The sequence below is a fragment of the Corvus cornix genome, chromosome 7, assembly GCF_000738735.6.
Source record: "Corvus cornix cornix isolate S_Up_H32 chromosome 7, ASM73873v5, whole genome shotgun sequence".
In the NCBI taxonomy this organism is placed as follows: domain Eukaryota; kingdom Metazoa; phylum Chordata; class Aves; order Passeriformes; family Corvidae; genus Corvus; species Corvus cornix.
The window spans coordinates 23,417,900-23,442,002 of record NC_046337.1 but is presented as its reverse complement, the minus strand read 5'-3'; the positions used below and the strand labels follow the sequence as shown (position 1 = coordinate 23,442,002).

The 24,103-nt window shown below is 41.4% G+C and overlaps 2 protein-coding genes across 9 annotated transcripts in view; both read left to right on the top strand.

Annotated features, from left to right (window-relative positions):
- TTN (titin) overlaps nucleotides 1-24,103 on the top strand; it is a 244,913-nt gene that overhangs the window by 29,742 nt on the left and 191,068 nt on the right. For all 8 annotated transcript variants that reach the window (XM_039554641.1, XM_039554643.1, XM_039554642.1 and 5 more), the window contains exons 33-43: nucleotides 49-312; nucleotides 406-666; nucleotides 831-1,091; nucleotides 1,528-1,788; nucleotides 1,875-2,016; nucleotides 2,106-2,271; nucleotides 2,474-2,705; nucleotides 3,278-3,562; nucleotides 3,650-3,775; nucleotides 5,835-6,023; nucleotides 10,280-10,336. In XM_039554641.1, the coding sequence (XP_039410575.1) occupies nucleotides 49-312; nucleotides 406-666; nucleotides 831-1,091; nucleotides 1,528-1,788; nucleotides 1,875-2,016; nucleotides 2,106-2,271; nucleotides 2,474-2,705; nucleotides 3,278-3,562; nucleotides 3,650-3,775; nucleotides 5,835-6,023; nucleotides 10,280-10,336 (2,244 nt within the window). The remainder of the gene's footprint in view (nucleotides 1-48; nucleotides 313-405; nucleotides 667-830; nucleotides 1,092-1,527; nucleotides 1,789-1,874; nucleotides 2,017-2,105; nucleotides 2,272-2,473; nucleotides 2,706-3,277; nucleotides 3,563-3,649; nucleotides 3,776-5,834; nucleotides 6,024-10,279; nucleotides 10,337-24,103) is intronic.
- LOC109145671 (muscle M-line assembly protein unc-89-like) lies at nucleotides 11,179-20,699 on the top strand. Its single transcript, XM_019290380.3, has 2 exons — nucleotides 11,179-11,270; nucleotides 11,413-20,699. The coding sequence occupies exon 2, from the start codon at nucleotides 11,424-11,426 to the stop codon at nucleotides 17,859-17,861; it is 6,438 nt and encodes a 2,145-aa protein (XP_019145925.2). The 5' UTR covers nucleotides 11,179-11,270; nucleotides 11,413-11,423; the 3' UTR covers nucleotides 17,862-20,699.

Genomic DNA, 24,103 nt, shown 5'->3' with positions numbered 1-24,103 from the left:
CTGTTTTGTCAAGGGTTTTTTCTATTTTTTTTCCCTTTTTTTCCCTAGCTGTTAAGATAAAGAAAACACTGAAGAACTTGACAGTGACAGAATCACAGGAGGCAGTTTTCAGTGTAGAACTGACCCACCCTGATGTGAAAGGAGCTCTATGGATTAAAAATGGTGTTGAACTTGAATCAAGTGACAAATATGAAATTACAGTGAAAGGGACTGTTCACACACTGAGAATCAAACACTGTGTTGTCACCGATGAGTCTGTTTACAGCTTTAAACTTGGAAAAATAGGAGCAAATGCCAGACTTCATGTGGAAAGTAAGTCAGTCTGGTTTGAATGTTTGCTGTAATGCATGTTTTGAAATTCAAATCATACAAAGTGCTGAATATTGCTAACTTTTTTCCCTCTAGCTGTCAAGATCATCAAAAAGCCGAAGGATGTGACTGCTTTGGAAAATGCTGTTGTCTCATTCGAACTGAGTGTTTCCCATGATACTGTACCTGTCCGTTGGTTCCATAAAAATATTGAGCTTAAACCAAGTGATAAATACAAGATGATCTCTCAAAGGAAAGTTCACAAGCTTATGCTGCATAACATATCTCCTGATGATGCTGGGGAATACACAGCTCTTGTTGGGCAAATTGAGTGTAAAGCGAAACTGTTTGTGGAAAGTAAGTATTGTAAGTTCGTAAGAAGGTAGTTGTATGAATTGCTTACACCATAACTGAGCAACTTGACCTGATGCTTCATAGCCTGTTACCCTTGATTTTTTGCAGTCTTCCAAACATACCAACTTTTAGAAAATTCTCTCTCGTCTTTTTTGCCCTCCTTTTAGGCATACACATCACAAAGACCATGAAAAATATTGAGATCCCTGAGACCAAAACCGCCTCTTTTGAATGTGAAGTTTCTCATTTCAATGTGCCTGCTGTCTGGTTGAAAAATGGTGTGGAGATTGAAATGAGTGAAAAGTTCAAAATAGTTGTCCAGGGGAAACTCCATCAACTCAATATCATGAACACAAGCAGTGAAGATTCTGCAGAATACACATTTGTCTGTGGAAATGATAGAGTCAGCGCAACCCTGACTGTAAAACGTATGTCAAAATTAAATTATCCAGAATATTTTACGGTTACCAATTATGAGTTTTTGTTAACACATGGACTAAATGAAATTCTGACAAAGCCAGCACAGCTGTAGAGGTGTTTTTAAATAACACTAAATAGCCTCAATTACATTCTTTAAAGAGATTTAGAAAAAGTGAACTTGAAAGTCAGATCCTGCATTGTTCTTTTTTAGGCCAACTTGCCTAATTGCCAAGTCACCATAGAAAACAGAATTTGGATTCCTGTGTCATTCAGAAGTTGTGGGAGATTTAATTGTAATACTGATTCTGAACACAAAACCTACCTTATAATATTTCCAAAATTGTCTTCAAGAAGTTGAAGCATCCTTTATCTTGTTAGCATGTCATTAAAATAAAGTAAAACAGAATGGAAGAAAGCAAACCATGTCCATTTCTTTCCTTTTAGCCATCCTAATTACCTCCATGCTAAAAGACATCAATGCCGAAGAGAAAGATACAATAACATTTGAAGTTACAGTCAATTATGAAGGTATCTCATATAAATGGCTAAAGAATGGCGTTGAAATAAAATCAACTGATAAATGCCAGATACGAACAAAGAAGCTTACACACTCCCTCTCCATAAGGAATGTGCATTTTGGTGATGCAGCAGAATATACTTTTGTTGCTGGAAAAGCAGCTTCATCAGCGACTTTATATGTGGAAGGTATTTGCTCTCTTGATTTGCGTATTTAGTGACTTCTGGTGGCTTAAATAACATCATGGCACTCATTCTATTATTTTCTGCCCTAGCTCGTCACATTGAGTTTAGGAAGCATATTAAAGACATCAAAGTGGTGGAGAAGAAGAGGGCTATTTTTGAATGTGAAATTTCAGAACCTGACATTCAGGTCCAGTGGATGAAGGATGGGCAAGAACTCCAGATAGGTGATAGGTAAATTATTGCTTCTACACCATATTTACTTTTGGTGTGTGTTTTTCCCCAGGAAATAGCTAGCTCATTTTCTTTTCTGGTGTGCTCAGGTTGAAAATTCAGAGAGAGAAATATGTCCATCGTCTCATCATTCCTTCCACAAAGATGTCTGATGCTGGTCAGTACACTGTAGTAGCAGGTGGAAACACATCCAGTGCCAATTTGATAGTGGAAGGTCGTGACATTCGTATCAGAAGTGCCCAGAAAGATATTCAGGTAAGGCCTATACAGATGAATAAGTATTTCATAGCTTTGTCACTCAAAGAATAATGCAAGGGAGGAGCAACAATATCTAACCAGCAAGAGTCATAGCACAAAAATCTGTAATCATAAGGTCAGAACCTCCATCTAGGAAATGGAAAGTGAGACCATAGGAAAAAACAATATTATTTCTATTATTTATTCTACTTTTCCAAAGGTCGTTGAGAGACAAAGAGCTGAAATTGAATTTGAAGTCAATGAAGATGACATTGAACCACAGTGGTACAAGGATGGTATTGAGATCAACTTCCAATATGAGGAAAGATACAAGTATGTGGTGGAAAGGAGAGTTCATCGAATGAGCATCTTTGAAACCACTTACTCTGATGCTGGAGAATATACTTTTGTTGCAGGACGGAATAGAAGTTCTGTTGTTCTTTATGTGAATGGTATGTGGCCCCACAACCAATGTTTTGACTGTTTATTACTCAATGGTTTTCTGATTTTTATATAGCTTCTCTGGAATTCTAACTCTTGAAAGAAAAAAAATTTCAAAAGGATCATCGGGAATACTACCAAATTCTTCATGTACATGGATGTTTCTTGCCCTACTGAAGTAGCTGGCTAGTGGATAAAAATACCATGGCAGTTCTTTTCCCACTGTATTTACTTAGACCAGAAAATTCTCCATTCTAAAGAAAACTAATTTGCTCATATGGACAGATATGCCTTTCCAGAGTGATCAACCTAACAATTCTTGGACACATTTTGCCAGAAAACACTTACACCAAAACAGCCAATTATGTTAAGGCACTTGCTCCTAGATCATTCCCCCTGTATCAAGAAAAAGGGCAGATTTTCACGGACACAAAAGATTAGGAATAATAAGGGGGATAGTTTTGTTTGTTTAATCCTTTGCAAATAGTTTTGAATCACTAATAATATCAATAATGAGACTTCTCTCTCTCTCTCCTTCTTCTTCCTCTCTCTCTTTGCCACCTCGCTTCCTCACAATTTTCAGCTCCAGAGCCACCCCAGATTATTCGGGAGCTACAGCCGACTACTGTGGAGTCTGGCAAACCTGCCCGCTTTTGTGCTATTGTATCAGGCAAACCCCAGCCCAAAATTTCCTGGTACAAAGATGATCAACAGCTTTCTCCAGGTTTCAAGTGCAAATTTCTCCATGATGCACAAGAATATACTCTGTTGCTGATTGAAACTTTCCCTGAAGATGAAGCAGTGTACACCTGTGAAGCAAAAAATGACTATGGAGTAGCTACAACTTCAGCTTCACTTTCAGTTGAAAGTGAGTTTCCCATGCTCATAATAATGTTTTAGAAATGAAATTTTCATTCTTCATCTTTAAAAATCACTTCTGTCCTTTATTCTTTAGTCCCAGAAGTTGTTTCTCCCGAGCTAGAAATGCCAGTGTACCCACCTGCTGTCATAATACCACTACGTGATACTGTTACATCTGAGGGACATTCTGCTTGTTTTCAGTGCAGAGCTACTGGGACAGGTGGGTTTAATGAAATACTGTACATCTTTCCATCTCTCAGAATTTTTCATCTTGAATTCAGAAAAAAATTCAGCAGTGTATATGCTTGGATCAGTCTAACCATAGAAGTGCAGTTATTTGATATACACACAGAGCCAAGTGTTGTTAACTACTTTCAGTTAAGCAAGTCAGAGGTGGCGTCAAGCATGGAAGTTTTAAACTATCATAAGCATATTAAGTGTTTCAAAAAAGAAGATCTGTTTTACAAAATTTGTCTTTGGAAACGTCTCAGCATTTCAAATGCTAACTGATGTTGGAAAACTCTGTCAGTGAGTAAAATGTAGAGTTTCATGGGGGAAAAGCATTACCATGTCAAATGAACATGATGAAGTTTCTGAAGACACACACTGCCATGTCTGTTAACTGCACTAACTGACTGAAATTGTGACTCAACCTTTCTCCCAATATTTCTAAGTATCACTCTGCAAACACTAAACTGTGGTTACTTTCTTTTTCCTAGCATAAAAAGTGTTTCTTCATTGTCTTTTAAGTGTAGATTTTACTTAAATAAGTTTTCTTGACTTAGTGACATAGAATTTCAGTCTGCAATTAAAATATCTTTTTCCTTAACATACAGTCAAATAAAGCTACCTTTCTTCACTTAGCAAATGGCCTTGAGTAACTAATAAAATATTCACATAGTAAACTGCAGAGTAAGATCCAGTTCACAAGCCAAAGAATTTAAAATTATTTAAGATAAAAATCCTCCAAATTTAAAAATAATTCTGAGTGACAGCTCTATAAAAATTCTTATAAATTGGTTATATATGCAAACATATATAATTTTCATTTCCATCCCTTAAAATAAAACTCCAGGTTTTTTTTTAAAAAAGAAGCTTTACAACAAATCTGATTCAGCTTTAGAAGTGCTGCTAAAACTCAGAAAATGTATGTTGGAAAGACTGGCCCACTCTTTGTGCAATGCATGCTAGTGTAACTTTTTTTAATAGAACTGTATTCATGTGAATGTGGAAGCTGCATTTACAGCACAAAATATAACGATCCTTTCATCTAGGTCACCCATCATAGAATCATTTAGGTGGGAAAAGACCTCAAAGACCATCAGGTCCAACTGTTAACCCAGAACTGCCAAGTCCAGAAATAAACCATGTCCCTAAGTTCCACATCTACATGGCTTTTAAATACCTCCAGGGACTGTGACTCTACCACTTCACTGGGCAGCCTGTTCCAGTGCTTGACAACCCCTGCAATGAAGACATCATTCCTATTGAAAATTTCCTTTATTGAATACTCTAGCCAAATGTATTTGTATACCTCTCACTTGTGTTGTAAAAACCTTTTATACTAGGTTAGGTAACACATGATTGCAAGTACAGTTGTTTAATGATACGCATTGTGCAACTGGCTATAGAAAACAGCCTTCTGATAACAGTAATAGCATACAATTTGAGTAACAACATATGAATCATGATGTAGCATAGTGACAGGTGGAGAGGAAAGGCTAAACTCTGCTTCAATTCTCTCCAAAGTCTACAAGAATCTATACAAGTAATACAACATTTTAAATAGGAATATATAAATCTTTCTTGAGAAATATGTAATATTTGCAACAAAAAGAGGGAAGGTGCTGTGCTTAGCAACATAATGTTCTAATTTCTTAACCTGACTAGTTCAAGCTAGATATTTTATAGCCTGTTTAATCATGCAATTGTAGCAAAATCACATTTTTAAAAAGATACTTTCTCTGATTTAAGTAGTAGCAAAGTATTTTTAAATTTTTACACTAACAGAGTTAAGGAACAATTACTTTTACTCAGTAATACGTCTGCACCAGCATCAGTTTTGCCATACAAGTATTTCCAATACACAAATCAAAATCTAAAGAAACAAGTAGGTTACTTTCCAATCATCATACTTTACGAGAATAATTACAAGGCACTTTTAAAGTTAGATACTTGAGTTTAAGATTTTTGAAAGCTATAAATACAAAAATAGTGTTTATTTGCTAGTAGAATATCATCATTTACTCCTTTTTTTTTTCTTTCTTTTGCCTGAGCAGATCTGAAAGTCTCTTGGTACAGCAAAGAGAAGGAGATCAAGCCATCACGGTTTTTTAGAATGACTCAGTTTGAAGACACTTACCAGCTGGAGATTGCTGAAGCTTATCCAGAGGATGAAGGAATCTATACCTTTGTGGCGAGTAATTCTGTAGGCCAAGTGACCAGCACTGCTACCTTGAAGTTAGAAGGTACACTGTGCAATTAAAGAAGTTGTCTTGTTCAGGTCATGTTCCAATAATCATCTTAATATACACTGATGCTTATATGTGAGTTGTTGTCTGTCATGGTGTCTTTTAACTCAATTAATCGCTACCATTTTGCATACAATGTCCCCAGCATACATATATGTCTCCAAAATATGTGTCACTGACATAAAAATGTATTTCAAAATTTTTCAATGTTCCATGCCCCCCCTTTTCATTTACTCTAGTCTTAGAATCTGTCACGCACCAAAGATGGTAAAAACCTTCTTTTTAATGGAAGTTTTTTGCTTACACATTCTTTGATTTGCCTGTGAAGACAATCTAGTAGGAGTTTTTGTACAAAATAAATTACTTTGAAAGTGTTGAAAAACATCTTAAATAAAGGTATGTAGCAGGTACTCCGGCAACTGAAAAGAAATAGTTTACATTCATATGAATTGATGGAACATTGATCAAAGTTTTAGAGCAGAAATATTGTTTGAAGAATTTGCTGTACTATATTGTCCTTGATATTATTAACCGTAAGTATTTTGTTTTCTTTTTGCAATAGATTTTATAAATGATGAATGAAAATAATTCATGCTGTTAAGTTGCAAGTTAGAAAAAAAATCTTGAATGAGAGAGAAAATTTACTGTAGTGTAGGGTAAGAAATTAAAAGTTGGCATGCTTCTTTTCAGGATTTAAAAAGGTTGAAGAAGTTACATCAGAGTCCCCTTGGCATGTTTCTTCATCTGTTTCACTTAAGAAGGAATCTATTGGCCAAAGGCCCGCCTTTATCCAGCCTATTTCAAGCTGCAGGGTATGCAGCGGGGAATCAGTCAGATTTCATGCTAGAGTCTCTGGCAGGCCCAAACCAAAAATCCAGTGGTTTCATGATCAACAACTCATGTTGCCAAAAAAAGACTTAGTTTTCCACTTTGATGAGTCTACAGGCACAGCTATACTGATAATAGTAGATGCTTTCTTAGAGCATGCTGGCCAATACTCTTGCAAGGCAAGAAATAGTGCTGGAGAAACAACTTGTACAGCTACACTTACAGTGACTGCAGAAGGTAAAGCCCCATTTTTACTTCAAAGGGATTCAATATGTTGTATACCACACTTCTATGCTGTTACTAATTTTTCCCTTGTTTCACACCTTTTCTTTCCCACCTAACATTAATAGTACCCTCAGTAACCCATCCACTCTCATTTCCTGTCTTTAAGCTGTAACATCTGGAAGTTTTCAAGTTTGTATCTCAATATAGGTCAAAGAACAACAATGCTTTAATGAAGGCATTCATATTTTTTTTAAAAAGTGATTTAGTGATCTTTATAGCAGTGACTGAGGTATTTTGCACTATTCTGTAGGGGGGAAAAAAAAAAACACCTCCTTTGAAAGGGCCATAAGTTTCCAATACTAAAATGGACCACTTTAGTGAAAGAAGAGACAAGCACCGAGTATCAACTGCATGACTAGCTTAGGCATCTCTTGTCATTCATTCATGTGAATGGATAACTTCTGTGTCAACAGAGTAGTACATCTGGCATGCTGTGTTTTCAAATGAAGATCATTCATTTTCACCCCCCCATGCTGTTTGATTTTGTTCAGAGCATGGCCCAGTAAAGTTCTTTAGATACTAATGTTGTTGTTTTTGTTACTTGATTACACAGTGCAAGCCCTAGATAGGCAAAGTTCTGGGAAAGATGTAAAAGAGTCTATATCAGAACTTCACGTTTCTCCTCTCACAAAGAAGAACATTGAAACTTATCAAAAAGAATTTAAATCAGTGGAACAGCCATCACAGGAATTGCGTGTACAGGTTTTTGAAAGCGTGTCAGAAAGTTTGACCATGAAGTCTACATCAGTTGAAGAAATGAAAGCCATGCACACAACAGTCCTTTCTCAAACATCTCAGAGCACCAAAATCTCTATGAAGACCTCTCAGGAAAAGAGAGATGTCCCTCCAAAGGTTCTCTTGCAACTCAGAGACCTAACTGTGAAGTGTGGTGACACTGCTCAGTTCATATGTGCCTTAGAAAATGAATTCTATGAGTTTCTTTGGGCCCATGAAGGTGAAAAGATAGAATTGTCTGAAAAATTGAAGATATCACAAAATGGGAATGTTCTTCTGCTCACAATCCTAAATGTCCAGCTGACAGATCAAGGACTATACAGTTGTACTGTGTATAATGACTATGGAGGGACAACAACTTCTGCAGTACTAACAGTCAAAGGTGGTTATCTGACTTTTAACATTATCACTTACCTTTTGCAGCTTCATTTTAACTGCCTAGAGCTCACTCATATTTCCTTTATTATCAGTATTTAATTGAGAAAGCTCTAATAATAATGCTTTGGAGTTTTTCCTCCACATTTACAGCTCTACTCACAAGTGACATGCAGTACTGGGAAGTTGGTATTGTAACTCTGTGCCTCTTCCCATAAAGTCACAGATGTCTCAGGCTTTTTATTCCCCATATCCTTTGTGATATGCAGTGAGATGTAAAGCAAAACAGGCTTGTAGGAAATTTTATATTCTGTTAATTCCTGGAGCTGGAGTTTAAGGAAGAAAAGAATGTCAGATGCAATGTTGAATTAGATACCAGGTCATTTCAAACTCCAGCATGTTTCTAACAAATCCAAGATTCCAATTCCAAAGTTGGCAATATAAGTTAATGTACTTGAAAGGATTAATGGGTGCAAGTATTGTATTACTGCAACAATGAACTGTTTTCTACCTTTCGCTCTTCCTAATATATAACTATTTATTTTTTGCTAAAACTCCTTCCACCTCTTCCTGACATCAAAGTATTAAAATGTTAGTAGTGTTACCGGTAATGAAGACCCAAAAAATGTATTATCACTACAGGTGATAGTATTTCTGATGATTTCAAAGGAATCAGGCCAGAAAACTGTGATGAATAATGAGAAAGGCGTTGATCCTGTTGATTTGGCTCTTAATTATTGAAATTTTCTTTCTTCACTATAGAGCCGTGAAAAGCACTTTACATAATCTTCTGCTGCTACTTACCAAATTAAGGCTCTAAATTAGAAGCAAAGATGTGCTTTTTTTAGTCATTGTGGATCAAGATGGAAGTCCCACAGGCTTAACTGTTACCTAGAATTAGCCTAACAGGAACAGAGCTCTTAAATGTGCAATCACTCATGTTTAATAGCATTGTTTTAGTACTAATATACAGCATATTCTATCAATACTAATTACTGGGGTTTTCCCCCTAAGTATAAGGATTTTTTTATTCCTGCAAAACATCTGACCTAATCCTTTTCCTAACTTTATTCTTACCTAGCAAAAGAAGCACAAGCCAAAGCAGTAACAAAAATTACTCTTGAATCAGATACTAAAAGCTTTAAAGCAGCCAAAGATTGTCAGTTTAAAGCATCTGAAGTTAAGCAAGAATCTTCAAAGAAAACCTCGAGCTTATTTATATCTACATCCCAAAGACCATATGAAACTGAGAAGCAAAGAAACAGAGTATATTATCCTGATGTTGTGCCATGTGAAGACATCACAGAAACTGACGCCAAAGCACCAGAGTTTCTTGAAACTCTGCCTTCAGAAACCACTGTAGAAGAAGGAGATGATGTGTTTCTCTTTTGCGTAATGAAAGGTGTGCCTACACCTTGCGTAGTCTGGCTGTGCAATCAGCTAATAGTTGAGGAGTCTGCACTGTGTTCCATAAAACATGATGGGCCACTGTGCAGTTTAAGATTATTGAAAGTTGATCAGAACCACAAGGGTATATACAAGTGCAGAATAGTTAACTCTGCAGGACAAGCCGAGTGCAGCACCCATCTGAAAGTGACAGGTTGGCAACTGCATGCTCCTTCCAAGTATCAATTCCTCATGCATAGCATCATCATTGCATTCCAATATATTCATTCCCTAAGAGATGATAAACAACAAGAAGTATCTCATTAGTCTGTGGATTGTTGAATGTTTTCTTCAGGGATTTACAGCATGATAAAGGCATGTTGTTTTAGAAACTTTCCCCCACCCTGCGAAAAGAAAGCAAATCTTATAGAAAAATGTGCACTTCAAACAAGTTTGAAAATATTTGATTACTCTGTTCTCAAAATTTATCAGGTGTTTGAAATGTTTGGCATGCATTTACGTGTGTGTACGTACATGTGAATTTATGTGTTTTTGCAAAATAGATTGGATATTTTTACTATATAAAGTGTTGATTGGCACATTTAGCAACTATAGCTCAAAAATCTTTGTCTTTTTTATTCTAGCTCCTGAAAAAATTGTTCATGAGAAGCTAGAGGAAGAGGTTGAAATGGAACTGAAAGGTACAATCACCGATGAGAATAATTAGTACCAGTAATTAGTAATGTTGTGAAAAGCTTTTATCAGCTTCCATGAAGTGTCTGATGGGGAAAGACACATTTTAAAGCATATTGGAACATGTTGCATGTTTGTTTTGATATGCAAAGGGTTACCTGCATTATAAGGTTATTCAAGTTTTAAAATATGTTTAAAACTTCAAATTTATAACTGTGCAGCCATATTTTTAACTTTTACTTCATGCTTTGCAGCTGTTCACAGAGCTCTTATTTGTTCAATTTCCTTTTGAATGCATGGAATAGTTTACTTCAGAAGGAAGTTATACAAATCTTAATTGTATTACTTTTAAACAAGTTAGCAGCCTAACATTAATCAGTTCAATGGACACTGTTGAATGGATACATGAAGTATACTAGAGAGCATTTGTTGTTTAGGTTATGTGAAAGCTACACATTCCCATTGATTCCTTGCACTTTTTTTTACATACATTAATTCATCATTATACATCTCTTACCCTGGCTTGCAGATAGCATACGTGGTTCATGTTGCTTGCTTTTTTCCCCCGTGCATAACACTGTGAAGTTAGTGGCTGTATTAGTTCGAATAAACGCCTTCTCATTTCATGTTACTTACTTCTAAAAAAAATATATTTCAAAATATTTTTTTCAATTGTTTGAACATACCTACAAACAGAGGGGTCAGAAAGGGCGTTTATTCTACTGTCTGCAAGTCAGGTAAGATTTTCTTCTTTGCCACCCAAAGACACACAGCTTTTCCAGGCAACAAAAACATACATGCAGAAGAACATGTTATTTTGAAATTCTTTTTTTGCTTGTTCAAGAAGAAATTTCCACAGTCTGAAGAAAGAACAGACAACGAACGATTTTCGTGTCAATCTTTAAAACAGAGCAAGGCGTTGCGTTTATTCGAACAAATATGGTGAGTGAATTACTTTTTTTTTCCTGGGTGTGTGATGAAATCTGTTGCATGCCCATTTTTTATTTCAACATATTGCTACTTTTTTACAACCAGATGGTAGGCAGAGCATGACATGTAATAACCCAGTCTCCTTCTCTTGCAGAGCAGCACAGCATGGTGGACTTCAAGGGACATGGCACAGTGGCGGTGCTGGCTTGCCCCCAGAACCGTAAACCCATCTTCACACAGGGCTTGAAGTGTAGGTCTGTTGTGGAGGGGGACCCTGCGTTCTTCCACTGCAAGCTGGTGGCATGCCCAGCACCACACATGGCCTGGTTTCACAACAACCGGCCTGTCCTCCAGGACTGCCGCAAGGTGATTCGCACCGAGAGCACGGAGCACACGCACTGTGCCAGCCTGGAGCTGCAGGATGTGCGGGAGTATGACGCTGGCAGCTACAGGGTATTCGCCATTAACAGTGAGGGCTCAGCTGAGTCCACTGCCTCGCTGCTGGTGGCACGCAGAGGGGAGCAGCGGGGCTTGGGTCTCGCCGGAAAAGCAGAGTGGGTGCGGCAGAGCTGGGAGTGCCTGCTGCAGCAGCGGCGGGAGGACCGGCTGCGGGTGGTGCTCCGCTGCACTGGCTCTCCCTTTGACAAGGGGCAGGTGGCTGAGCTTGGGGACCTCTCACCAGCCCGGGGCATGGTACGAACCATCTGTTTCCAGAGCCTGCCACTGGCGGGGCCTCACCGCCCAGGGCTGGCACAGAGTAGGGAGCACAGGCGCACAGTGCCTGATGCTGAGGAGCTCCTGGATGAGGAGATCCGTTGGAAGCTGCAGAAGCTGAGGGAAGCAAAGAGGGCAGCACTGAAAAAGAAGCAGGAATCCCTCATGTTCATGCCCCAGGAGGGCCCTCCTGGGAAGCCCAGCCCACCTAAGGTGGCTGCCACAATGGTTGGCTCGAAGCCCCTCAGAGTGCAGGTAGTGAAGCAATACTCCAGACCCAAGGCCATGGGGGAGAGATGGCAGGTGCAAGGTGGGCTCCTGGAGCCCTGCCCACCCCTCTTTGTACAGGAGGTCAAGCCCCAGGAAACTGTTGAGGGACAAAGATGCACTTTCTCCTGCCTCTTCCATGGCCGCCCACAGCCCACCGTCACTTGGTACAACAATGACAAGCCCGTGGGGCGCATCCAGGGCACTGCTGTTCACACCACGGAGTGCTGCTCCACACTGACCTTCCCATCTGTGCTCCCACAGCATGGTGGCACTGTCACCTGTGTGATCTTCAACCCACTGGGCACAGTCAGCACCTCAGCTGCACTTCATGTGAGACAGCGAATGCCAGCCTATAAGTACACAATGAAGGAAAAGGAGGGGATGAAAGTGAAGGAGAAGAAAGAGAAGGTGAAGGAAGAAGAAAGGGAGAAAGAGAAGAAGAAAGAGGAGAAAGTGAGGAAGAAGGAGGAAGAAGAAGCTGGTCTGGCCCTTGCAGCAGAGAATGGACTGCCAAGTGCAGTTCCAGACTCAGACTTGCTGTCATTGCCTGTGGAAATCAAAATCACTGCCCCCACTCCAACGCCAGAGCAAGACACAGAGATGAGGGAGACCCCACGACTCTCTCCAGAGCAGGCTGCTTTCACCATAAAGCACAAATTTAAGTTTTCATTTGATATGGGAAATGAACCACCCCAAATTGTGACAGAAGCCCCAGCACATATTCACTGCTGTGAAGGAGAGGAAGTGGTGGTGGAGTGTGCTGTGTCTGGGCAGCCCCCACCAGCTGTGACCTGGTCCTTGAATGGTCAGAGCCTCTCTGCCAGTGAGAGGCTGAGGTTTGAAGAAGACAAGAATGGCATATACCGCTTACACCTTCAAGAGGTCTCTGTCACGGATGCTGGGCGATACTGCTGTGTGGCCACAAACGTGGCTGGAACAGCACAGACTGCCTCTGAGCTGACAGTGCAGCCCAGCGCACCCAAGCTGTATAGCAAGGATGGAGGCACTGAGGAACTGCCTACCATGGACCATGTCCTGCACCTCCAAGGCCCCAGCATACTTGGGAAGGATGAAGAGGAACAAACCGCATGCCCCAAGGAGGAGCAAGCCCACCTACCATGGTCCCTGAGGTTGTCTCCACCTTCTGGTGAGCAGCTGGAAGAGTGCGAGGAAACTCCTCACTTCAGGGAAAGTGAAATGGAGGAAACAATGATGCTGGATACCACAGAAGTTTATGCAAGGCAAGAAGCGGGCAATACAGAAGAAAGGGTGAGTTATACAGATGGTATTTCTGAGATGAGGCAGTACAAGGGAAAAGCTGACTCTGAGGAACATAGGTTTGGAATTGATTCCACTGAATTGCACCCTACCATATCCAGGGAAGGATGTGAACTGGTGGCCAAAGACTCAGGTCACTTTTCTGAGGAGCTGGAGCCTGAAGGAGGCAAGGTGCTACCACATACAGATACCCTGTCTTGGGACATCTTGAAGTCACCATTTATGGAAGTGGAAGGGCAAACACATGCCTTTGAGCAGTCTGCTCTGGCAGGGGAGTGTAAGGATTCATCATTCATGAAAGTGCAAGAGCAAACACATGCCTTTGAGCAGTCTGCTCTGGCAAGAGAGGGTAAGGATTTGTCATTTATGGAAGTGCAAGGGCAAATACATGCCCCTGAGCAGTCTGCTCTGGCAGGGGAGTATAAGGACTCATCATTTATGGAAGTGCAAGAGCAAACACATGCCTTTGAGCAGTCTGCTCTGGCAATAGAGGGTAAGGATTTGTCATTTACAGAAGTGCAAGGGCAAACACATGCCCCTGAGCAGTCTGCTCTGGCAGGGGAGTGTAAGGACTCATCATTTATGGAAGTGCAAGAGCAAACACATGCCTTTGAGCAGTCTGCTCTGGCAATAGAGTGTAAGGATTTGTCATTTACAGAAGTGCAAGGGCAAACACATGTCCCTGAGCAGTCTGCTCTGGCAGGGGAGTGTAAGGATTCACAATTTCTAATTCCTATATCACCTGTGGTGCAAGAGGGAAGTGATGTCTGCACAGAGTGTGATGCCCCTGCCTGGGAGGCAATGACTCCTGATGTGCCTCTTGTGGAAGAGTATGTGCCCCACCTGCAGGACCACATTGCAAGCAGCCCCACAAAGGAGGAGTTTGGCTTTTATGAATTCTATACAGGAGAGCAGCAGGAAGAACAGGACAAGGAGCAAGAGAGATCAGTTGATATTGAACAGGAGATTAAAGCTGATGATAATCTTTGTAAAGAAGAACTGATTGATGATGGTGATGCCACACACTGGGAAATGAACAGAGACAGGCAAGTGCTGCAAGAAATGAAGTCTGATGCATGCAGCCCTTCCTTGGATTTAATCCCCACTCCTCCTGGCATAGAAAACTCAGGTCAGGTTTTTACTGAGGAAGCTGAAGTTCATCTGGAGGAAGTGCATTTCAGAGAGAAGCTGTTGCCATCTGAGACTGAGACTGAGATCACATTTGATCTGAAGAAGTTTGTGGAGCCTTTCCCGGCTGCAGAGACTGTGTATACAGAACAGGCAAAACCCACCACATCACTGGAAAGTGTGCAGGTAAGAGTCACTGGGCTCAACTCCGCTGTGCACCAGCATGGTGTGCCTGAGGAAGAGGTGTCTCTGAGTGAGGAGCTGCATCAGAGCTACAGGATGCAGCAGGAGGAGGTTGATGCCCAGGAAGAGGAACAGCCAAGAGAAGTCACAACGGCTGATTTGCAAACGCCTAATGGGGATCTTGGCAGCATCATGATATCTGCTGAAGAAGAACACTCTGCAGAAGAAATGCAGGAGTCAGAGGTGAGTGTCTGTGGAGAGGACTTAATTCAGGAAAAAATGAATGAATTTCTAGTGGAACCCCCAGAAGGTTTCCAAAGAGGAGTTCAGGAAACACATGTGTGGGAGAGTGGGGAACGACTGGAGACCACAGACTCCCAGAGTGACAGCTTCATTATGGACTTGAAAAAAGCTGCACATGAAAAGAAACTCCAAGCTGGGCATCAGGCTGAGGAAGGTGGTGGTTCTGAGATAGAAAAGGTCTTTGAGCCAGGAATGAGCAGCTTCACCTGTGAGATAGAAAACACAGATTCCCCTGAGGAGAAGCTCAGAGACATTCAACAGGAACCAAACACAACCAAGGGTTTCTCTTTTGGGAAACTCATACTTGGGTTAGTAATCGATGATCCTGTGGCACAGGAGGAGCAAAGGAGGGAGTCTTGGGACAAGAAGAGGACTCCCACTGAGGAAGCCTCTGAGAACAGTCTGGATGTAGAAGAAATGTGGGAGGATACTTCTGCAGCTCCAGAGTCCAGTGCTATTCAAATCTCAGAGCTGGAGCCTGATTTGTCTCTGGCCAATTATTTAAGATCCACTGGGATATATGAAACTCCAAATCTCAGAGGCACAGTTCAGAAGGAGCAGCAAGAAACTATCACTTCACTGGAAGTGGAGGAGGTTACCTTCAGCATGGTTTATGATTATTACAACAACCATCAGGAACTTGCCCGGCCCTTCTCTCCAGAGTCAGAAATGTCTATAGAGCTGGAGAGTGGAAGCAGAGAGGAGTCACCTGATTCAGACCGCTTCTACACACCTCCCTCCTCTGTGGAAATCTTTGAAACTGCTTCATCAGCATCCTACCACACGCCACTCAGCACACCTGAGCACTACTCCACACCGTCTGAGGGCTCAGGGTACAACACACCACCTGAGCGCTACTCCACACCGTCTGAGGGCTCAGGGTACAACACACCACCTGAGCGTTACTCCACGCCGTCTGAGGGCTCAGGGTACAACACGCCGCCTGAGCGCTACTCCACGCCATCCGAGGGCTCAGTGTACAGCATGGCCCCTGAGCACTACTCCACACCCTCCGAGAGTTCAAAATGCAGCGCATTGTCAGAGCAATATTTCACACCCTTTGAGGGACCCTGCTCTGCATCAGGGGACAGCACGCCACCGGAGCGCTACCGGACGCCCACTGGGGAGTATATGGATGCCCTGACCATGCTCCCGCTCTGTGAGAGGAGGCATCAGCCTTCGGACCAGCCCCAGGCAAACGGGTTTGTGATGCCCTGTGAAGCCCTGGAGCCATCAGGCAGGGACATGCCACCTGCATTCCTCAAGGCATTGAGCAGGAGGAGGTTGTATGAAGGCAGCACGCTGACGTTCGTGGCTGAGGTGGTGGGTGTGCCCAAGCCAGGAGTGAAGTGGTATCATAATAAGTCTCTGTTGGAGCCAGGTGAGAGAGTGCGAACAGAGAAGGATGGGGACATATATGTTCTGGAAATCACTAATGTCCAGAAATCTGATGAAGGACAGTATCTGTGCCATGCAGTGAACATTGTTGGGGAAGCTAAAAGTATTGCAGAGGTGGAAGTTTTGCCTGAAGATGGACGGTCACTGGCACTGCCACCCCCTGTCACCCACCAGCATGTTATACACTTTGACATGGAGCAAAACACATCTTCAAGGTCCCCTTCACCACAGGAAATCCTCCTGGAAGTGGAGCTGGATGAAAATGAAGTGAAAGAGTTTGAGAAGCAGGTCAAAATCATAACCAGTCCTGAGTTTAGCCCAGACAAGAAGAGCATGGTGGTTTCCCTAGATGTACTTCCACTTGCCTTGTTAGAACAAGCTGCAGGCTTGGCAGCAGGGGAGAATGAGGATGTAAAAATTGATTTCCAAGTAACTGAAATGCCTCCACGCTTTGCCGTGCCCATTACAGATATCAAGGTGACAGAAGGCTTGGATGCAGTTTTTGAGTGTGTTGTAACAGGTACTCCTGTCCCAGCAGTTCAGTGGTTCAAAGGTGACACCCGTGTGACACCTGGCACAGGGAAGTATGTTGTGAGTCAGGAGGAGGGACTTCACAGTTTGAAGGTCCAAACTGTAGGACCTTCTGATAGTGGCTGGTATCACTGTCAGGCAATGAATAGGCTGGGAGAAGCAATGTGCAACGGCTCCCTTGTGGTCATGGCTCAGCAGGAAGCAAATGCAGCAAGCAGTGAGATAGTCACAGGCTGTGAACCGCACAAGTCCCAGAAGTGTGACTTGCTTTTGAGTAAGACTGTAAGCCCGGGTGACCAGTCAGAAATAGAGCTGGAATTTGAGTTTGAACCACACAGAGATGACTCAGAAAAAGCGATCCGACTGCTTGCAGTGACTCAACAAGAGCAGGAAGTGGAAGGGGAGAAGCGTGTCAACATTAGTTTTGATGTGTTTGCAGAGCCATCTGAAGAGGAAGGGGTTGAGTTTAGGGCAGAGGACTCAGAGAGCTGCAGCTTTGAGTTCCAGGTCACAGAAGCTCCTCCCAGATTTGTGAGGCTGATTTCTGACTACAGTACATTTGTAGGTGCCTCAGCATGCTTCCAGTGTCTTGTGACTGGTTCCCCCCGTCCAAGTGTCTGCTGGTACAAGGATGGGGTGTTGTTGGAAGGGGATAGGTACTGTGCACAGGAAGAGCAGAACGGCTTGCACAGTCTTACTATTGAAAACCTGATGCAAAGTGACAGTGGGCAGTACAAATGTATAGCTACAAACAGGGCAGGAACTGCTGAGACTTGCGCTGTGTTAACATTATACTAAATTTCCATAATTTATTTCAGAGTCTGTCTTGAAATACGAAGTGGTTTTATGATGTTGTTCACTGCAGGTAAAAATGCAGCACTCATTTTAGGGGCATTGTTTTCATCTCTGTAAGGATGAAAACCACTCTGTGGGCATATTTGTGTTTCACTTAGATTTGCCTTCTTTGGGGAATTTAAGTGAGATTTAATCCATGCATAGATTTGCGCACACTTTCTGCACTGAAGGATATTTCAGGCTCCTTCTACGCTCCTTACTCATTCTTGTAAAGATATTTTAATTGACACTCATTTGCGTAGGACTAATTTTTTTGTATAATGTACATATACCTGTGTGTCTGTAACAGTGCAATCACTATTGTTTTATGTAGGCTAGAAATCACCTGAAACTGTAGACACCACCTTTTTCTTGTAACCTAGAGGTATGGAACACTAACTTACGCTTGCTCTTTAGTCTGGGTATAGTTCTGTTAAAGAACTCCTTAAATTGGTATTCCCCCTTCTCACAATGTTGTGTCAGAACACGATTCAAATCCTGTTTACGGTTTCTATCACTGCAAAATTCTTACATCTATGGGCCTCATTCTACTGACTCATGGAATTAAATGCCTTTTTTAAGTCAATGAAATTATGCTGTTGTAAAGAAATGCAGACTAAAGGGAAGAAAAATGAAAATTTTGCATTAGTAGAGACCGGACAGGATTTTCTTCTCTATTACCAAGTAATAAACATGAAAGCATATTTTGTACTGTATTTTTAGGAGCTAAAGGGAAAGCAGAGAGGGAGCATAATAATAACAAATCAATTATGTTACTGTAAATTCATTAAAATAATTTTGGTTGTCCCTGTATTCCAGTGTCATTTGTAAAAAATGCATAGTAGTAAAAAAGTAAGATATTTTTATGCAGTATTCTTGTTTCACATTAGAACTACATCTCTACATATCCCTCCCTCCCTCCCTCCCTTCCTTCCTTCCTTCCTTCCTTCCTTCCTTCCTTCCTTCCTTCCTTCCTTCCTTCCTTCCTTCACCGTTAAGTGTGCTATGTGTCAAAATGACCAGAAATAAGTGGAATATATTCAGTTGTTATCTGTGGCATTTTCTCAGCACAGGAGATTTTTACATTAATGTTCTCAATGTGAATATATATTTTTATATTTAAAGTAATGCCAATATTTAGGAGGAACCAGCAGTAGCTGACATAATTAAATCAGAATTAAATCTCTCTTACATAAACAATGATAAATTGATTAAGAAAATCTGTTAAATGGAGGAAAGTTATTAATTAAAGTTTCTCAGAAACTAAATAACTTTCTAATGTACGTACCAGCTTTCCAGTTACCTATATGTCAAGGTGAGATCTTGAGTTCAAGATCCCTAGGCAAAAATTAGTTTTACTTCATTTACCTGTTAATAAGGTTCTTCCAGTTATTTACAAATTGCTGTCAGTTGCCTTACAAACAGCTTTAAGCAGAGTGGTGATTTTAAGCATAAAAACTATTCCTATTTTATGTTCAGTTATGTTCATACAATTTCTTATTTCTGAGTTTGATGTGTCCTTACAGTGAGACCAGCATGCCTCAAAAAGTCGATTATTTTCTAAGACTATCCCATCACTCACCTGGGACAGTAATTTTTGATCAAAAGATTCACCTTGCCCAATCATGTTGCCTGATATAAAGTCAGGAGTGGCAAGTTCTAATGACCCAGTACCCAGGCAAAACAACTGAAATGTTTAGGCTAATGCAAATGTGTCACTTCAGTTTCTTCTCAGTCATAACCCCTTGATAAATATTTAAGATTTGTATGTTAAAAGGCAGAGCTAATTGTGCTTTCTCATAGGTAATGGTGGTAGGAAAGAGAAACATGACTGTCTGACCCAATGTTGTGCTGGGAAAGAATTACTCCATAATGTGCCCTTAATCCATTCCTTGTGTAGATGTGTAGCACTGACTGATTCATTAGACAGCAGAGGTCCTTAGGGAAGTTGGCATGAATTGTCTGATGTTCTATGTCAGCTGGGACGTGAGGGGTCTTTTAGTTCCAAAGTCAAAGAGGTCAGAGGCCCTTTGATTAGGTCCTGCACAACTGTGGTGTGTGTTTATTTTGCATGTAAATCTGAACATTTTTAGCAGAAAGAGGCCCATAACTTGTTTTGGATATTGAATGTTATCCCATCATACACAGCAAACTGGTTGACATTGTTGTGGAGGAAGAGGAGAGTGTCAGGCTGGTGTCTGTCATAACAAATGTCAGAGAGGTGAACTGGTACTTTGAGGGTAAACTGGTCTCTTCAGGCAACAAATTCTAGTGTTTGCAAGATCAGGACACGTACACACTAGTAATAAGCAAAGTGTGCGGGGAGATTCACCAAGGAGAGTACACCTGTGAGGCGCTGAATCAAGGTGCAAAAAGAGCAACAGCAACAAAAGCCAAACAGGTCCAAGTTCATGTTCACATCCGAAATATAAGGCCAAGCATCTTTACCCACGTAGTGGTGTTCGTGGTTTATGTAAATTTATAAGTCTTGGTTTAAGTTTCGTACATTAGCCAGGAGCACCCGGTTCACCTAAGCTACAATTATTAAATCTGGAGTAATCCTAGGTTTGAATGCATTTAGTCTGGGACAACTGGTATAGCTTGACTATCTCTTTTCAAAATTTTGTGTTTTCATAGGAATGAAAAAGCTCACAATTTTATTTTCAGATTTAATGTTGTCTTCATTTCTACAAAACAAGTATCTTAACAAAATAGTTAATTATGTCTGTTTGTCACCAATGTGTATTGAATGTTAACATGTATGGTTAATTTGTGAAATAAATATGAAATTATTTAAGTCCATTGCTTCTTGTACTTTATTCATTTTATAAACATATCTAAAATATGAAGAAGTATCTGTATAGTTATTCTCTTATAAATATCCAGGAACACACAAAAGTGCATTAATTTTTGCCACACTCCTGTGTATAAAGCATTCTCCTGTGTTAACATGGGTTTCACTCTGCATTTTTTATATTTTATATTTTTATATTTTATTGGCCCAATTCTGCCGCCCATCCTCAAATTTACTTGCACAATTTATTACTGTTTTAACAAGGTTGGTAAGTAATGCTGAAGGACTGCTGTAATCTCTTTTTTTGCTTAAGTATCTCTTCTCTGCAGTTAATCATTGCATGCACTGTGCTATGACATTTATATTATGGCATTTGTGGCAAGACTAATAATTACTAAAACCAATGAGAAAGAATTGGGTGACAGAGTCTGTTCTTTATTATATTTGTTGCTGGAGTGCAGCAAAAATTCTTATATCTCAATAAGTTTTAAAATTGAAGGCACTGTAATTAAGAAGCTTATCAAGGTTCACCATTACAGTGCCTAGAGACTTTAATCCACTCACACTTTTATTCTTTTTTTTAAACTCTTATATCTTTCCAGCATCAAATACTGTGGGTCTTGACTGAGCAAACTTGACTCAGTGAGGACAACAGTATTTGATTTCCAATGGTTTTCCTTGCATCATGCTTTTCTGTGAATTGTTCCATTCCTGGAATTTCCAGATTTCACTGATGTTTCTATTGTCAAACATCTGCAGAGAATGGCATGTTCTTGACCTCTGCTTCCTCTCATTTTCAAACTACTATTTGTCCAATGCATATATCTATAATTTCACAACGGCAAGAAAAAGAAAAATCTTAAAAGTGTTCTGTTTTCTTTTTCTCTGATGTTGTAGGAGTTTTAATAAGCCACATCTTGGCAGGGAGGAGTTCAAAAGCAGAGCTCTAATTCAATTATATTAAATCAAGGGTTTAGACTTGTGATGTTCATAATAATTATGCCATAAACTTAAGGGTCTAATGACAAAATCAGGACAAAGCTGGTAAGGTAGAGGTAATCTTTTGGTGTTCTAGACAAAAGATAGAGTTTAAAGACATGAACTATGCATCAGAAGAAAGGTTACTGTGCTGAAAAGATTGTGGGTTTATTGGTTGGTTTGGGGTTTTTTTTCCAATCCTAATTGTGGCATTCTGCTTTTTTTGTTGGTGTTTTGAATTAAATCAGGGTCTTAGCACTATTCTGCTGTACTTGCTTGTGTAGGTGTACATACAAATATGTATGGCACATAACATTTTAATTATATCTGTGAAATGCATCAATGTTGCTTGATTGTTACTTGCACAGTGCACCCTGGAGGGATATGCCTAACCCATACTGTGAGGTCAGGTTTAAAGACACACCCATCCTGATCAAGATAGGAAATTCTTAAGTAACCTGACAACACAGCATGTCTTACTCATTTTGGCAGGTGTGACAGTAAGGGGACAACACAGACCTGTTCATTGCTGGCTGCTCCATAGTATTGAGAAAGCCTCCAGCTGTAGAAAAATAGTTGCCCTAACGCTGTATATTGCTATCTATGAGTATTCTCATAAATATTCTAGTAAAACTAAACAATTTTTTTCCATACAGACATCGCTAGGTCTCTTATTCCCTCTTCTGAGGAAAGAAGAAATGAAGGCTACAGCAGAGGCCTTCAGTTGCCTGATAGAGAGAAAACACTTGAATTTGAGCCTGCAAAACCAGTTTATTTCAGCGAAGCAAAGATGAAAATGGAGGAAGAGGGCAAAGCCCCTGTCTTCCTCAAACAGGTCGCAAATGTTGAAGTCTGGCAGGGAGATGTAGCTAGGCTCTCTATTACTGTTACTGGCAGCCCCATACCCAAAATCCAGTGGTTTTTCAACAGTATGAAGCTAACCTCATCCGTGAACTCTAAGTTAGTATTTGCTGGCAGTGACCACAGCCTCATCCTCCCATATGCAGGTGTGCAGGATGAGGGTGAGTACACTTGCGTGGCCAGCAGCGTGCACGGTGAGACCACCTGCAGCACCCAGCTCCACGTGCACCAGAGGAAGCCAGGATACCCTTGCTTTGCCAGGGAGCTGGACAGCGTGCAGTGTGCACCGGGCTTCACAGCAGTCTTTGAGTACACAGTGGTGGGGAAGCCATGCCCTGACGTGCTGTGGTTCAAGGGGAGCGAGCAGCTCTTCTCTGATGCACGTCATTCCATTGCTCACTACCCTGATGGCTCGGGCTCTCTGACAGTGTGGGACTGCAGGGAGGAGGACACTGGGCTCTACACATGCAGGGCTGTGAGTGCCCTGGGCAATGCCACGTGCTCTGCTGAGCTCTTTGTGCTGCTCGAGGAGCATGCTGTGTGGAGGCAGAGCCCGGCCTTGCAGCACTCTGCAGTGGCAGAGGACCAAAGCCCCCTTTTCTACGAGGAGGCTGGTGAGTTTCCTGCAATCGAAGGAGCACTCAGTCTTCAGCCCATGAGGGAGCCTTCAACCCTCCTTCAGCTCCAGATGAGCCAGGCAGTGTACATGCCGCCCAGGGAGGACATCTTGCCTGGTCTGCCACCAACCTGTCTGGCAGCACAGAGTGTTGAAGAGGTACTCACACAGGTGTCGACAACACAAGAGAGCAGCAGGCTTCTGGCAGAGTCTCTGCAAGCCTTCCCTGCTGGCCCCCAGAGCATGGTGCCCACAGCAGTGATGGACCTGCCGGGCTGCCTTGGGACTGTAGCTGCACAGATACTCATGCCCAAAGAGAAAATCATCCCCAAGGCAGCAGAGCAACTGGCTGCTCTGAAGACAGAAGCTTCCCAAACCCTTCTACAGCTGTCAAGCACCACTGAGAGCCATGCCATGGATGGTGACCAAATCCAGGTCCTTGAGAGCTTTCAGATAGCTCAAGGTGAGCTGATGGCTGAATCCAGATTTCTCTCTGAATTGGCCTTCACTGGGGGTCAAGCTGTCCCCCTGGAGAACATTTCTTTCCTGGAAACAGCAAAGGAAGATTTTGCTGCGATACACGAGGGACAGGCTGTGAGATTTCCCTTGCTTCTGGAAGGAAACCAGTCCATGGAGAAGGAGCATGTTGATCTTTCCAAGCCACTCAAGCAGTGGCAGAAGGCAGAGAGACAATCCCATGAAACAATGTCCTCTCACCAGCTCCAGCCAAGCCAAGTCCTCAACAAAGACCGTGAGCTCACTGCTCTGGTTCCCAAGAGCTGCAACTTAGACATAAAGTCTCAAATCAGAAATGCAGTGAAAGCGGCGGTGGTAAGTGAGAAAAATCTCTCATTTTCAGAATGGTTGGCTGATAAGGAAAATGTTGAAGTAAAGGCAATAAACATCACCAAGGAGAATACACATACCTTGTGCACCTATGTTGTGACCACAGGAGGA